General features: G+C 36.3%; 2 protein-coding genes and 1 pseudogene across 2 annotated transcripts; 1 reads left to right on the plus strand and 2 right to left on the minus strand.

Annotated features, from left to right (window-relative positions):
• Nucleotides 1-362: 362 nt before the first annotated feature.
• On the minus strand, nucleotides 363-5,457 carry LOC107556925 (visual pigment-like receptor peropsin; annotated as a pseudogene).
• A 799-nt stretch (nucleotides 5,458-6,256) lies between these two features.
• LOC107556903 (ragulator complex protein LAMTOR3-like) lies at nucleotides 6,257-7,269 on the plus strand. The gene is made up of 6 exons (XM_016240146.1): nucleotides 6,257-6,377; nucleotides 6,534-6,581; nucleotides 6,656-6,690; nucleotides 6,784-6,842; nucleotides 6,926-7,059; nucleotides 7,159-7,269. The coding sequence occupies exons 2-6, from the start codon at nucleotides 6,567-6,569 to the stop codon at nucleotides 7,267-7,269; spliced, it is 354 nt and encodes a 117-aa protein (XP_016095632.1). The 5' UTR covers nucleotides 6,257-6,377; nucleotides 6,534-6,566.
• Nucleotides 7,270-7,276: 7 nt separating this feature from the next.
• Nucleotides 7,277-10,728, minus strand: LOC107556904 (dual adapter for phosphotyrosine and 3-phosphotyrosine and 3-phosphoinositide-like). Its single transcript, XM_016240147.1, has 5 exons — nucleotides 10,526-10,728; nucleotides 9,054-9,176; nucleotides 7,537-7,670; nucleotides 7,320-7,450; nucleotides 7,277-7,288 (listed from the first exon to the last, which is right to left on the minus strand). The coding sequence occupies exons 1-5, from the start codon at nucleotides 10,582-10,584 to the stop codon at nucleotides 7,277-7,279; spliced, it is 459 nt and encodes a 152-aa protein (XP_016095633.1). The 5' UTR covers nucleotides 10,585-10,728.
• Between the last annotated feature and the right edge of the window lie 5,026 nt (nucleotides 10,729-15,754).

Here is a 15,754-nt window from a genome sequence, read left to right on the forward strand (position 1 = left end):
TGTTCTGATTTTAAAAGTAATGTAGTGTCTTCCAGCCTTTTTATAAACTATAGACATCTAAAAGATAAATCACAGTGGAATTGTTTTTATTCAAATGAAAACATTTTACAAAAATACAGTATCAACAACAGTAATTTCACAGGATTTGCAGTAGACTGATAACAGTGTAACAAGCATCAGACTAAATACTATCAGACTATACTGAATAGCAAGGTCAAAGGAAGTCAATGTCAGTTGAAGGAAGGACATTCATGGTATAATGACACTTTGTATTTGTATGAAACCTCAAAGTAATTGAGGCCTAGCAGTGTTTAAACATTGGAGCAGACAGAAAGCGTCCAGCGCTGTTTTAATAATGTTTAAATATCTGATCGTCTCATCATTTAGGGGTTGAGTGGCACAGATGATGCCGTCATTGGAAGCTGGTTGTTAATAGGGATTCTCTGTCGTGTTTGGCATCGTAACATACCCATGATGGCTCTCCTGAACCTGCAGTCAACAAATACAACTTTAGTAAAAAAAGAAAAGGAAACAAAGTGGCGTATCACAACAAAAAAATGGGACAAGGAGGCCTTACTTCTTGTTGGCGATGACATAGATGCAAGGATTGTAAAAGGTGGAGGACTTGGCAAAGAGTGGGGCAATTATGGCCATTGGAGCTGGAATCTTTTTGGGGTCACCAAATGATGCCCACAAACACACAATTGAATATGGAGACCAGGCAGCCAGGAACATCACTATCATTATAATGGACAGCTGTAAAAATAAAGGAGCATTCAGGTCAAACTGAACCGGAGAGCACACAAAACCTGTCAAGCAGTGTTATTTTGGTAATATATTTTATTAATATTTGTAATTAAGTTTAATGATATTTTCAGTTTTCATTTTAATTTCAGTTTTAGTAATTTTTATGTACATTTGACATTTAATTTTTATCGCTTTAATTTATATTTTTGCTTTAAATGTGTATTTATTTTAGATCTAATTTTAGTACTTCAACTTGATTTATTTAGTTGCCAAGTCAGAATTTCTCTCTATATATATTTTTTTTTTACTTTTTTCTTTTCTTATTTTTCAAGTTTAAGTTGATATTTTTACACAATTTTTATATTTTATTTTAGCTTTATTTAAATTAAAGGTCTAGGTAATAAAATAAAATAAAAATACTGCTGGTACTACCTTGGTAACGTCCATCTGATCTGACCAATCCATGTTGATGCCGTCTAGGCAGTTACTGGCTTTGTATCTCTTCACAGTAACTGAGACGTTGTAGTAGCAGTAGAACATGACCGCTAGAGGAATGATGAAGTTGACGGTGATCGCAGTCATTGTGTAGGACACAAAAGATCTGAAATCAAACAGGATTAGTCCCACTTGTAATCCCCATTCCACAATCTCTGAAGAAAAGCTTTACAGAGTGGTAAAACTGATAAGAGAGTGGTAAACTACAAACCCGATTCCAAAAAAGTTGGGACACTGTACAAATTGTGAATAAAAACAGAATGCAATGTGGAAGTTTCGAATTTCAATATTTTATTCAGAATACAACAGATGAAGTGGAATTGTTTTTATTCAAATGAAAACATTTTACAAAATTACAGTATCAACAACATTAATTTCACAGGATTTGCAGTAGACTGATAACAGTGTAACAAGCATCAGACTAAATACTATCAGACTATACTGAATAGCAAGGTCAAAGGAAGTCAATGTCAGTTGAAAGAAGGACATTCATGGTATAACGACACTTTGTATTTGTATGAAACCTCAAAGTAATTGAGGCCTAGCAGTGTTTAAACATTGGAGCAGACAGAAAGCGTCCAGCGCTGTTTTATGAATGTTTAAATATCTGATCGTCTCATCATTTAGGTGTTGAGTGGCGCAGATGATGCCGTCATTGGAAGCTGGTTGCTAATAGTGATTCTCTGTCGTGTTTGACATCGTAACATACCCATGATGGCTCTCCTGAACCTGCAGTAAACAAATACAACTTAGTAAAAAAAGAAAAGGAAACAAAGTGGCGTATCACTACAAAAAATGGGACAAGGAGGCCTTACTTCTTGTTGGCGATGACATAGATGCAAGGATTGTAAAAGGTGGAGGACTTGGCAAAGAGTGGGGCAATTATGGCCATTGGAGCTGGAATCTTTTTGGGGTCACCAAATGATGCCCACAAACACACAATTGAATATGGAGACCAGGCAGCCAGGAACATCACTATCATTATAATGGACAGCTGTAAAAATAAAGGAGCATTCAGGTCAAACTGAACCGGAGAGCACACAAAACCTGTCAAGCAGTGTTATTTTGTTAATATATTATTTTATTAATATTTGTAATTAAGTTTAATGATATTTTCAGTTTTCATTTTAATTTCAGTTTTAGTAATTTTTATGTACATTTGACATTTAATTTTTATCGCTTTAATTTATATTTTTGCTTTAAATGTGTATTTATTTTAGATCTAATTTTAGTACTTCAACTTGATTTATTTAGTTGCCAAGTCAGAATTTCTCTCTATATATATTTTTTTTTTACTTTTTTCTTTTCTTATTTTTCAAGTTTAAGTTGATATTTTTACACATAATTTTTATATTTTATTTTAGCTTTATTTAAATTAAAGGTCTAGGTAATAAAATAAAAATACTGCTGGTACTACCTTGGTAACGTCCATCTGATCTGACCAATCCATGTTGATGCCGTCTAGGCAGTTACTGGCTTTGTATCTCTTCACAGTAACTGAGACGTTGTAGTAGCAGTAGAACATGACCGCTAGAGGAATGATGAAGTTGACAGTGATCGCAGTCATTGTGTAGGACACAAAAGATCTGAAATCAAACAGGATTAGTCCCACTTGTAATCCCCATTCCACAATCTCTGAAGAAAAGCTTTACAGAGTGGTAAAACTGATAAGAGAGTGGTAAACTACAAACCCGATTCCAAAAAAGTTGGGACACTGTACAAATTGTGAATAAAAACAGAATGCAATGTGGAAGTTTCGAATTTCAATATTTTATTCAGAATACAACAGATGACATACATGTTTAAACTGAGAAAAATGTATCAGTTTAAGGGAAAAATAAGTTGATTTTAAATTTCATGGCATCAACACTTCTCAAAAAAGTTGGGACAAGGCCATGTTTACCACTGTGTGGCATCCCCTCTTGCTCTACTATTTTTCACCGCAGCATTGGGGGAATTGGTGATCCTCTGCCCATCTTGACTTCTGAGAGACACTGCCACTCTGAGAGGCTCTTTTTATACCCAATCATGTTGCCAATTGACCTAATAAGTTGCAAATTGGTCCTCCAGCTGTTCCTTATATGTACATTTAACTTTTCCGGCCTCTTATTGCTACCTGTGCCAACTTTTTTGGAATGTGTAGCTCTCATGAAATCCAAAATGAGCCAATATTTGGCATGACATTTCAAAATGTCTCACTTTCAACATTTGATATGTTATCTATATTCTATTGTGAATAAAATATAAGTTTATGAGATTTGTAAATTATTCCATTCCTTTTTTACTCACAATTTGAACAGTGTCCCAACTTTTTGGAATTGGGTTTGTAATAAAAAGGGTCTGTAGAACCTGTACCGGCATTCTTGACTCACGTGTCATTGTTCCTCCAGTTGATGGTGCAGGTGGCTCCTGTGGGGTCGGGAGCATATCCTGCCCAACCAACGATGGGCATAGATGACCAAAACACAGCATTCAGCCAAGCAGCCACAATTACAAGCGTGTATGATACTGTTGTCAGCTTCTGTCCTGTAGCAAACACTCATTAATAGATTTCCTAATGCATTTGGCCCCCGTCTTTGAGTAAAGAATTAAACACAAATGACAGTCCTTAGTGGTTCATATTTCAATCAGGTAGTTGTATGGATAGCATACCTATGTCAGGTCGACATATGGTAAGGTATCAGTCAATGGCAACCACAGTGAGCAGTCCAATACTAGCCATTCCGAAGAATATATTCAAGGCAGCATAGATCTATAAAAGAGGCAACAAGTTCTGTTGTTGTTTACATGTACAAAAGTAGCAGAAAATAACAAAATTGTAATAAAATAATACTTTTAATGAAAATGTGTCCCACATCCAGAGATTTAATATCTAGCACTGTTAGGCAAGGCAAGGCAAGTTTATTTGTATAGCACATTTCATACACAATGGTAATTCAAAGTGCTTTACATAAAATAAAATAAAAACAATAATCACAACAATAAAACAAGGAATTTAAAAACTTTGAAAATTATTTTTAAAAAATTGATTTAAGAGGTTTAAAATGAATTTAAGAAAACGATTATACATATAGTGGTATCTTTTGTCATTTCTTAGAAAAAACAAAAGAAAAAACAACAACTTACCTTGTAGTATTTAGGCCTAAATACACTTTAAATAACACCAGATGACACTGGAGTAAATATTACAGATATACATTTTGTAGAAAATGGAAAAAAGTTTTTCAAAACCATAGAAAAGTGAGTGCAAAAAGAATGTTCTTTGACCAATCTTACTCATCATTGACCCCCAAAAATGCACTTTAGCTATGATTATATTCACAATATTGCTTAATTATACAATCAGAATGACTTTGTGTTTATTTATGTGTTGGTTTATGCACACCTGGCAGCCTGTGTAACCAAATTTCCAGCTCCCGTGCAGGTCTGAGGCTGCTGACATGGGGTAACCAATACCGGCTACGCCAATGTCAGTGAAAGCCAGATTGATAATGATAGCATTCGTGGCAGTACATAGCTCTCTGAACTTCACAAACATCAGCAGCACCACAATGTTACTACACAGACTGACCACTCCTGCCACCAGAGAGAGACACACAGACAGGGAGAACAGGAGGTTAAGACATCTGTGAACACAGACAGACGTTTTCGCATGCATATTTCACCACGTCCATTTAAAACATTTCCCGTTTTCAGTTTTCCATTTTACAGAACTAACCCCCCCCCCCCCCCCCCCTGCTGGTTACCTCACACGCTTGGCTAATTCTGTAAATGTCAACTTCAAGGAATGCTTAAAAACATTGTGCTGAATCTAGGCCTCAAAGACATTTCTCTTTTTAGATGCCAACTCAAAAACTTGATAATTATTAAATTAGTTATTTAAAAGTGTCAATACATTTATATGACAGTCATGATGATTTAAGTACACACGCACACACACACACACACACTCTGCTCTTTACCTGCAGTTATGAGGTATGCAGCAACAATATTGTGTTCAGTTTGTGTGAAGGCGCTCTTTTCACCATATACGGTCTCAGCAGAAGCGTTCAGGAATCCAGATGCCATCTCTTTGTCACACATAATCATATATATACCACTCAGGCTAACATTCACATCTGTTCAAACAAAATCATGGGGCTTGAACAAATCTGAAGTCCAGACTCCCCCTCTTCAGATCATAAAACTGTGTGTGTGCACTTAGGGGATGTAGAAGGTTACAGGGTGGTTGTGGGAATGAAGGGCTGGAAAAGCATTGGCCTGGATTATGTTCTCTAATTATGTTTTCTGCTTGGTTTGTGAGGACTGAAGGAACTGTTGTTTCTGTACTAATCCTCACATGAAAGCTTTTCATTCCATGCAACAGAAAAGCTTACTTGGAACTTGGAGTGTATGCCATTAACATAGCCTATTTCAGTTTTTGAAACAAGAAAAGTGCAATAATATATTGATAAGCTTCTTTCTCAAAAGAACCGTTTTTTTTCTTAGTGTGAGGAACATTTTTGCACTATGAAGAATCTTGTGCAATGGAAAGGTCTATGGATGTTAAAGGTCATCAGTGGAGTCACCGATGTCAATAAAGTAATATTTTTTTACCAAACATTCCATAACGCGCTGCACAAGGGATACCAGATTGTTAGACCTGTGACAACTTAGTGATCTATTTAAACAACATTCTTTACTAAGAACACCGTGATGCAAGATATTTTTAGATTTTTTTTTTTCAGAGAATCTAATTTTATTCATTTTGAAATAAATTTCAAAGCTAATGGCGAAATAAAACAAAACTGACTAAAGAATAAGGAAAGAAAAAGCTAAGATAACACTACGTACATAGGCTACATAAAGTGATTTTTAACTTTTTCTTTAATTATAATCTGCATATTATGATTATAGACATTATATATAAAGGGCTGAAGATAAACTAATTTTACTAATCTACAAACATCAAAACCTCAAATACCTTCATTGGCATAAACAGCAACTCCAACATGAACCACTAGATGGCCTTGTTTGCACGGACTCTCCTTGACGTTTGAACGGATATTACGTACCCGGAAAGGCTTGTGTTTTGTCTCATGTGATGATCGCACATAAACAAGTGAGGAACTTTTTATAAAACCGGGTTAAATTTAGCGTATTATGATTTTAACAAACGTTTCCTCCATTTATATCAATTTACTAGATTAGAGGTGTTAGTAGTTAGTAAGTCGTTACTGTCAAACGAGACGCATTTTCAATGAGATGTCATTTCGTGTAATTTCCTCGTCGTTCTTCACTCTTTTTGCTACAGGGTGCAGCAGGCGATCTACATAGTCAATCTAATGAATATGGCAGACGTGAGTATATTTGTAATGCATGTGCTTAAGTTTTCTTGGATGCGTTCTTAATGCGTTTGATTTAATTATTACAGAATCTGAGGAGTTATTTGTATAAACAACTGCCAAGGTAAAAAGATTGGTCTTGTGTTTTACACAAGTTTTCTTCAGTTTGCATTCGGAGTAACAACTGATCATTTCTCTTCATCATCATCATCATCAGTGTTGAAGGACTCCATGCAATAGTGGTGACGGATAGAGATGGAGTCCCTGTAATCAAAGGTAACAGCATCACCTCTGACTTCCAGGTCTGTTTATATATCTGTTGAAGCATTATCTGAGATTTTGCTTGTTTTCCCTTTTAGTTGCCAATGACAATGCTCCTGAATATGCACTGCGGCCAGCGTTCCTGTCCACCTTTGCTTTGGCAACTGACCAGGGCAGCAAGCTGGGCTTGTCCAAAAATAAGAGCATCATTTGTTACTACAACACATACCAGGTACTTTCTTTACACAAATCAAAGTGCATTTGACTTACTGCTTGTTAAGGTTTCTAGGTTTCTGGTTTTAATATGTCCTGTTATGTATTTCCTTGACAGATTGTACAGTTTAATCGATTACCCTTAGTCATAAGTTTTATCGCCAGTAGTAATGCTAACACAGGTGAGTCTCCACAGGTAGTACAAAAACCACTGAGATGCTTTAATTGAATGTTCATTATATTAACAACTGAATGATCAATATTTTTTTTCGGACTTACTGCTGGAGCATTAGGCACCAGGTCGTTTTCATGCCGGCCTGTCTGCATGGCCGTATGCACACACACCGTCTCATAAATGGATGGTTCTTCCACCTGCCGTGGGTATGGGAACCGTAGCACTATCAGGCTTCCTTGGTTACAAGAGTGAAACAGGAAACAGGGTCATTGTGCCAGAGAAGTGCTGAAAAGCAGTTTGTGAACTGTAAATATAGCTAACCTGTCTCGCTGCCTAGCAGCGGCTGATTGGCAAAGTGACTGCAAAAATCCTGAAGGGAAGGAAATTCATTGAAGCCAAAGGAATATTTGCCAAACTGCCGCCGGACATGAAAGTGTTTCACTGAATCCTTTGCTCTGAAGAAGTTTGGAGATGAAAAAGCAGTGAGGAAGTGTTGTCTTGCTGTGTCTGAACTCTCATTATTGTTCATTGTTAACTTGTTTATAGAACTGGTGTATAAAAGCGATACCACACCTAATTGTATTGAAATAGGCAGTTCATTATTTCTACAAAGTCACACACTATAAACGAGGTGCCAAATAACCAGGCATTTAAGCATCAGTCAGAGTCACAGTGACCAGGCAGGTTACTGCCTCATGGCTTGTGTGAATCAGATTCTATACATTTCAGTAGGAGTCAGAATAAGTAGCTTTACTTTAAAGACACAAGACAACGTGAGGTTTACAGCTGATACATTGAAAAGGGGAACTGAAAATCTTCAAGTAATCTAAATAACCACAGAAAATAAGAGAAATGGAAAAATAAGAGGACTAACAAAAACCATATTGGTTCATCCTTTGACTTTTTAACTTGCTTGCTTAATAAAAGGTCAGAGGAAAACTCATTTTAGAAATGTTGAGTGCCTATATTGCTGCAAATAACTTAAGGTCAGATAAGTTCACTTAGGATATTAAATATGTTCCGCTTCGTGTCGAGTGGTTCCTTGCCTCCACGTCGTGCATTTAAAATCCTTTAACACACGGCTAGCCGTTGATTATCCCTTACATATACTGCATTTATACACTACCATTCAAATGTTTGGGGTCAGTAAGATTTGCTTTAAAGAAATTAATATTTTTATTCAGCAAGGATGCAATAAATTGATCAAAAGTGACAGCAAAGATATTTATAATGTTTAAAACATTTCTATTTTAAATAGATGCTGTTCTTTTAAACTTTCTATTCACCAAAGTATCCTGAAAAACCTGTATGTACAAAAATATAAAGCAGCGCAACTATTTTCAACATTGATAACAATATGAAATGTTTATTGAGCAGCAAATCAGCATATTAGCATGATTTCCGAAGGATCATGTGACACTGAAGACTGGAGTAATGATGCTGAAAATTCAGCTTCACTATCACATGAATGAATTACATTACAAAATATTTTTAAATAGAAAACCGTTTAAGAAAAGTGACAGGCCTACCTGCAAAGTGCTATAAGAAGTTTTAAATTAGTAAGGATATTTTTAATTAACTAAGTCTACTAAAAGTCTTTACTTATTACATGTCTTTACATTAACTTATTACCATGTCTATTGTCCTAGGCACACTTGCATACAATTTTTAATGATAGTATTTGCTGGTACATTTCTCCATAAATTGAATGGAGTGCACACAAGGAAAATATTCAAGACTATTTGTGTCTGAGCATACTGCACTTTAATATCAAAGTGATTCAGCTGAGTGGACCACAAATTACTTATAAACTTTTGTCCGAAGTGGACATTTCTTACCGGACAGATAAAGCAAACCAGTCAGGTCCTTTGTTGCTGTTTCTGAGTAAAAAATTCCCATCCACCCCATTCGAAAGGAGAAGAGCTTCGGCTGCATGTCGGGACAAATCATAATGATACCAGCTACAGAGAGAAACAGAATGGGGCAGTTGAACACCAAGCCAAGTTGTATATCCATTGACTGTCAACATCCACAGTTACCACCAGACAGCGTTTTTGGAAATGGGAATCTGGGTTAGACAACACAATGGATATGTGTATCATATATTGATGCACAGGAGTGATTTCTCTTAAAACAACGATAACGCATCACTGCATTGCCGCAGCAAGAAAAAAAAAGCTGACACATCATTTGCATATTTTACTTAAATGGAAATCCATTTAGGATTGTCATGTATTTCAAGAAAGTTGTACACAGCACCATGCTTTTCTGTTTAATAGACTGATATTACAGAACAGCGACCTTGATACAATAACCTGCAGGTATTGTGCGGTTTAATTACATAATGTAGTGACATATTTGCTGTTGTTCCAGTATGCTGGTATTGATATGGTGCGTTTGTCCGTCATTATGCCTACATAATATAATTATGCCTAAGTAATGTCCTTAGCATAATGTTATGGGGTAAATTTGATTGTAATGCAAAATAAAAAAATTTAAAAATTGTCAACTATGTACATATTCTAACAATATTTGTAAAACCTAATTTATGGATGGGATGATTCTCATGACTGTTTCAGCAGTCCTTTGACAGTCCAATGTAAAACATCCATGCATTACTGTAATTAGTATTGAGGTAAAAGTGCTTACAGGTCATGAAAATAGTCACAATGTAAACAAACAAACTAACTAACGAATGAATGAAATTATTGGTCCTAAAACAGGCTTCTTTTGGGGTGAAATATAAAAAGTCTTTGTTTAATTACTATAAAAATAAAATGTTCACTGAAAAATAATGCTTCACGTTTGTTTTGCCATGTTGCCCTTTAACAACAACAACAAAAAGTTAAATTATATAACACAGTGAACGAGCAATCCGTTTTCTTCAACCCTTTCATTCACAATAATTGAGTACATTGATAGAAGTATTTCCTCATTCTTTCGCTGACGCCGCTATTCAACAACAAACAGGTGTAGCTACAAATCAAATAAACAACGGCACTAACCAGACAAGATTTTGTTTTTCATAAACTTATGTTGGGTTTTTTTATTAGCCTATTTGTTTTCATTTTAACATTTGCGTATAACACTGTAAAACAATATGATAAACTACTTTCACAAACAGGTTTAGGTCAAGAAACATAAAAGAGGACACAAACTTCATTTAGGGGAGTTCAAAAAAGTGTATGGTTATTGCACTTAACTGAGCTGTCTGGTATAGGGTAGCCTATTATTATTTAATGAGTTGTGAATATGCGTTCAGAAAGGTCCAAGTAGGTCAAGAAATAAACCGAGGGTTGGTTCACCTCACCTGACTGACTCCAGCTCGTCGAGGTCTTCCCCGCTGCTCCGCGTTGAGCTGACACTCATGGTTTGATCTGCAGTGACTGCAGCAGCTTTTCAGTGCGCCGCTGGATCACTGTCAGTCCCTCACTCAGCGCTAATGTCTGTCAGCTCGAAGTGCAACACGTACAGCTGCTAATTACGCTACAATCGAAAGCGACAGCACAGGGAAGTCCGGTAGATCCGCCCACAGATGACAGATGAATGTCGTTTTAATTTAGGGAACCATATGCTGGTTTGCACTAGTTCTCATACAAGACTGGCCACCAGCTCCAGCACAATAATATAAGTAGGCAATAAGGTACGTGTTGTGAATATAGTCATTATGGCTGAAGGTGTTAGGCACGACGGTTAGAATATAAGGACACAATAGTATAAGAACAAATCATGTAATTAGACCGTGATTTCATGAAGTATAATTATTAATAGGTATTCTTCCGCTAGAGGGCGAATATCTGACATATGCAACAAATCAATCAGTTTATGGACGCTGCGCACTGATACGGTGAACCGGTTTTTCTCGTCACATCTGTTATATTTACATTTATTTATTTAGCAGATGTTTTTATCCAAAGTGATTTACTCATGAGGAACACAACGAACAATTCGTCACAGAGTCCAATCCTTATAAAATGATTCAGATTGGTAGTAGGAATGTGTGTGCACCTACCTAAGCTTTAGGTAGGTGCACACACACACTACCTAAGCTCTACCCAAGTGTGCATTTAACTGATGATTAAATGCACACTTAGCCTACTTTACACAATATGTACTCAAAATTCATCAAATAAATATTTTTAAAAGAAAATGCATATTAGTAGAATGTATATCAAAATGTTGACAATGCCAAAAAACAGAATTAATAATAAGTGTCCAGAATGAGCAAATGCTCATTTTAAAAAGTAGTAGTATAATTATGTATTATTTTTAATTCATGTACATCTTAATTGACCTGAAAAGTATGAGGTAAATGCTTTCAGATTAAAATAAAATATGAAAAATGTGAATTGACTTGTTCTCTGCCTTCAGGCCAGGGGGCTGTTTTAACTTGCCAAACGATTCAGTGCTTGATTTAGACTGAATCTCCATTTGAATCACTGTGCAGAACAGACTGAGAACAGACTCAAAAGAGTGAATAATTTGCCAGTCGGGTATCTCGTATTTTATGCATAGTAATGTAGGTAGTTTGTGTGTGTGTGTCACCACACTGCTACTTAGAAAAAATAGGTTGCTACTGAAATTTTTTATAATATAAATGTATCTATAAATTTTAATGCTATTTTAAAAGTAGTGTCACTACTGTCAAGCTAATAAAACATGTAAAGCTTGTAGCACCAATATACTTTATGCCAGCGCTGTTAATAGTAGCATTTTGCTCATTTTTCGTAGCCTACATAATATTTGTTGTAGCAATGATTTGTTTAGCCACCTGACTTGCTGCTTTGCTGTTATTATCAGCGGAGTAAGAAATGCTCCAGTTACTAACGTAACCTCGGTTCTCTGATATAAAGGAAACAAACATTGCGTTGACACACTTATGGGGGGAAACTCCTGTTTACTCTAATACTGAAGCTTGATTTGTTCATGTAGCTTTATGTAGCTGCCCAAACAAATGGATAAGAGTGGAAAAAAATCAGTGCCTAAAAGGCAGGCACGTCCAAGTTATAAAAACTGGCTAAGGAAGATGGCGAAGACCAGCCGGCTGCCGCACAGATCTCACCAATTGAAACTCCCCTGGACCAAGCCCAGGAGGAGGCCATTTCTCTGGTGGAGTGGGCCCTCACTTCAATAGCGCACTGTAAGCCCACCGAGTCGTAAGCCAGGGCTATAGCATCAACTATCCAGCAAGATGTTTCTGCTTCGTTAATGGCAGCCAGAAAGTCTACAATGCATACAAAGAGCTGCCAAAAGTGGCTAGAGCGCTCAACATACACAACATAAGAGAACCGAGCACAATGAATTGGCACCTTGCTCATCCTCTGGGTTAGGAAGAGCTGGATGGGTGATAACTTGTAGCGTCTGCGTAGAATCATGCATGCTCTTTGGGTTTTATGGCTTAAGAGACCCTTTTAGCTTTTGACATTTGCATATAAATTACAGTCCTGGTCACAGATTTATACTTATATGGGTGCTAAATGTCAAATGGTGTATATAGAAGTGTTTTGCTTAGTTATATGTTAGATATAGTTTCATTTATTAAATCCCTTATATTCACAAGGGATTGTCTCTGTTTGCTGCTCACAATTCAATGAATGTGTGAACCCTTGCTAAATTTTGCTAAATTACTGTTAGCACTGCACAAAGAAGGACAGTTTATTCTTCCTTGGCCAGGAAAATAATAGTTCCTTGAATTGATAAATGATTATATTGTCTGCTCGGTGGACGGACAGATCAAATAATTGTAATATTGATTCTGCTACAGTTAATTCGAAGATATAATATAAATATATATTATTAATCATAACCAGTTATAATTAGTCATAAATATTTCCCTTTTTAGAGCTGAAAAACCCTACAAACTTGTGCTCTAAATGGAGTGGAGAGCACTTTAGGCACATAGCCGTGTCTTGGTTTTGAGGACGACTCTACAGTCATTAGGCCCAAACTCAAGGCATGAAGCACTGATTGACAGTGCTTGTAGGACGCCCACTTGCTTGACCGATGCTAAAGCCAAAAGGAGGATGGTTGTAAGCTCCAGGGGCCGAAAGTCTGAAAGGCCGACTGGATTGGCTCAAAGGGAGGGCCTCGTAAGGCCCTAAGGATTATGGATAAGTCCCAAATTGGCACAGAATGAGGATGAAGTGAGTTCAATCTCCGAGCTCCCCTCAGGTACTTAACGATAAGATCGTTTTTGCTGACTGACTGGCCAGCCACGAGATCCTGATTCGCCACGATGGCTGCCACATGACTGAAGTTGTCAGTTCACTTAGTAAATGCAGAGCTTTTTCAATAAACATCCAGTATAAGAATAGTGGTACACAAACAGGATTTGTAACACTTTACGACATGACACGTAGGTTCCCTGTTTTCTCAGTCTACAAATACACCGGGGCAAGAGAATTGAACGCGCAGGATGAATTTCCAGCAATGGTTGAGCCTCAGGTGATGTTTCTCATTGTGGTGTGTTTGTATGTTCATAAATCAGAAACATTTTAATTCATTTTATGTACGTGTTCATTTAGTCCCTAATGCATTTAAATTGATTTAATTTTTCTACTGACTATGACTCTCTGCTATATTGTGCTCTTTAGCTTTATCCTTCAAATGATTAGATGGGAATGGAATATGAAAATTAGTCTACAACAAGAGACTTTAAGCTCTCTTTTTTTTTAGCTCAAGAAACTTTTCAGCTGTTTCCCAGCTCTCATGCTGCTGAAAAAGAAACTGTTGAATCTAATTCACGCTGACCAATAGTGTGCAATTGGATGTCCCGTCACATGTTAGCACTTGGAATAATATGGAAAATGAACATAAACTGTTCATGAAAAATCACTGCTGTGACAAACACAACATTCATAGTGTCTTGGCCTGTACTAACAGGAGCTCTAACTGACAGAACAAACTTAAGGAGAGTAAAACCTCTTTCACACGTCCACTGCATTTTGCTGTTATGACATTACAACAAATACATGGGTCTCACAACAAGCAAAGTGGGCCATAAATGAAGAAGATAATCTGAGCAATTTTAGTGGAGGACTGAACATCTTAAAATGTTTCTGAAAGAAAGGTTTATTGCCAAGTGTACAGCTGTTTGACAACAACTGTAAAGAGCCTTTACAATCAGGGTGGCAAAGAGTTTGGGCCAATTAATTAATTAATTAATTATTTTCAAATTATTAACTCCAACTAATAGGTTGCTTGCTTACAAGCTCACCACAAAACACATGTAGTATGGAAGTGGAACTGTACAACCTATTTTAGTTGACTCAGCTAAAAATTATGCTGAATTTGAACTTGAATTATGCTGTCTGTAAACTTAATTTGTTCAGCAATATTAACCAGTTTGCTTCAAATGTGTGTTAGGTGAACATTCTCTCATTAGAAAACTGCCAATAAAGATACATCTTGCTAAAATGTTGCTATTGTACATATTTGTGGGTCTTATTTACTTTACATTTCTACATGTGTAAATGTTATATATGAATATCTGTGAATAATAATTAATAGTATTTCCCCCCTGAAAAATCTTTATCCATTGATGGCCATCCCAAAGTAGAATTATTATTATGCAGAATTATTTGGCCAGGGCACATACATTGCTAACGATTTAAGTATATGTTTTGCCACTGGCTAGTGAACCTGTGGACTTCTATTTTCCCCGTCTGCTGCTTTGGTATGGCAGCTCAGGAGTCATAGCCATAGTAAGTACAATATGGTTGTTATTCTAAACACACCCTAAAAATAAAGTAGACAATAGAAAATAAAAGAAAAATAGGATCAAAGCATCTGCTTAATTAATAGGCTACATAAAAGTGTAAAGTGCATATTTTGCTGTACAGTTTGACATTAGAATGTTTTTTCAGATCACTCCCTGGCTGTGAAATATAAGAAATTGTTTAAGATTCTAGACTCTAAATTAAACTTAGCAACATGCTAATGCAATTGAGTCTCCCATGTGAGCACTGTCTGTGTTGCTGTCTGTGAAGAACATTCCAAATCAGTCGCTTATAGAACTTCCATTATGATTAGGTTGCTGTCTTAGCGAGCTGCATAGGCTTTGGAAGAGAGACTTGCTTGTGCAAAAGTTCTGAAAGCTGCTCTGAATCTAAACAGTTGTGAAATGTTTCAAGGCCTCATGGGGAAAAAAGAGATTAATTTTAATTAAGAAATTGGTTATGAAGAATAATTTACATGTCCAGTACATTGTTACACTGATTTACCTCAAAATGTCACTTCTTCTTCTTCTTCACATCATTTACATAAGCTGAGTCTTCAGAGGAGTCATTTGAGTTTTCAAAAGCTGGTAAATTCTACTGTCATTTATGCCACTGTACAAATTAGAAATTAAATTACATGGTAGTTTTGCCGTTTTTCATTCACCTGTGGCATTTTAAAAAAGCAACATTAAAATGTCACAGCTTAAATTCAGGAATCAGAACAAATGAAAGAGTTAGCAGCAGTGATTAGTTGAATTGTGTATGTAGTTGAGTTCTATGATACACTTTAGATTACAGAACAAAGCAATGTTAGCGGTGTT

Source organism: Sinocyclocheilus grahami, unplaced genomic scaffold, assembly GCF_001515645.1.
Source record: "Sinocyclocheilus grahami isolate Dianchi unplaced genomic scaffold, SAMN03320097.WGS_v1.1 scaffold583.1, whole genome shotgun sequence".
NCBI classification, from domain to species: domain Eukaryota; kingdom Metazoa; phylum Chordata; class Actinopteri; order Cypriniformes; family Cyprinidae; genus Sinocyclocheilus; species Sinocyclocheilus grahami.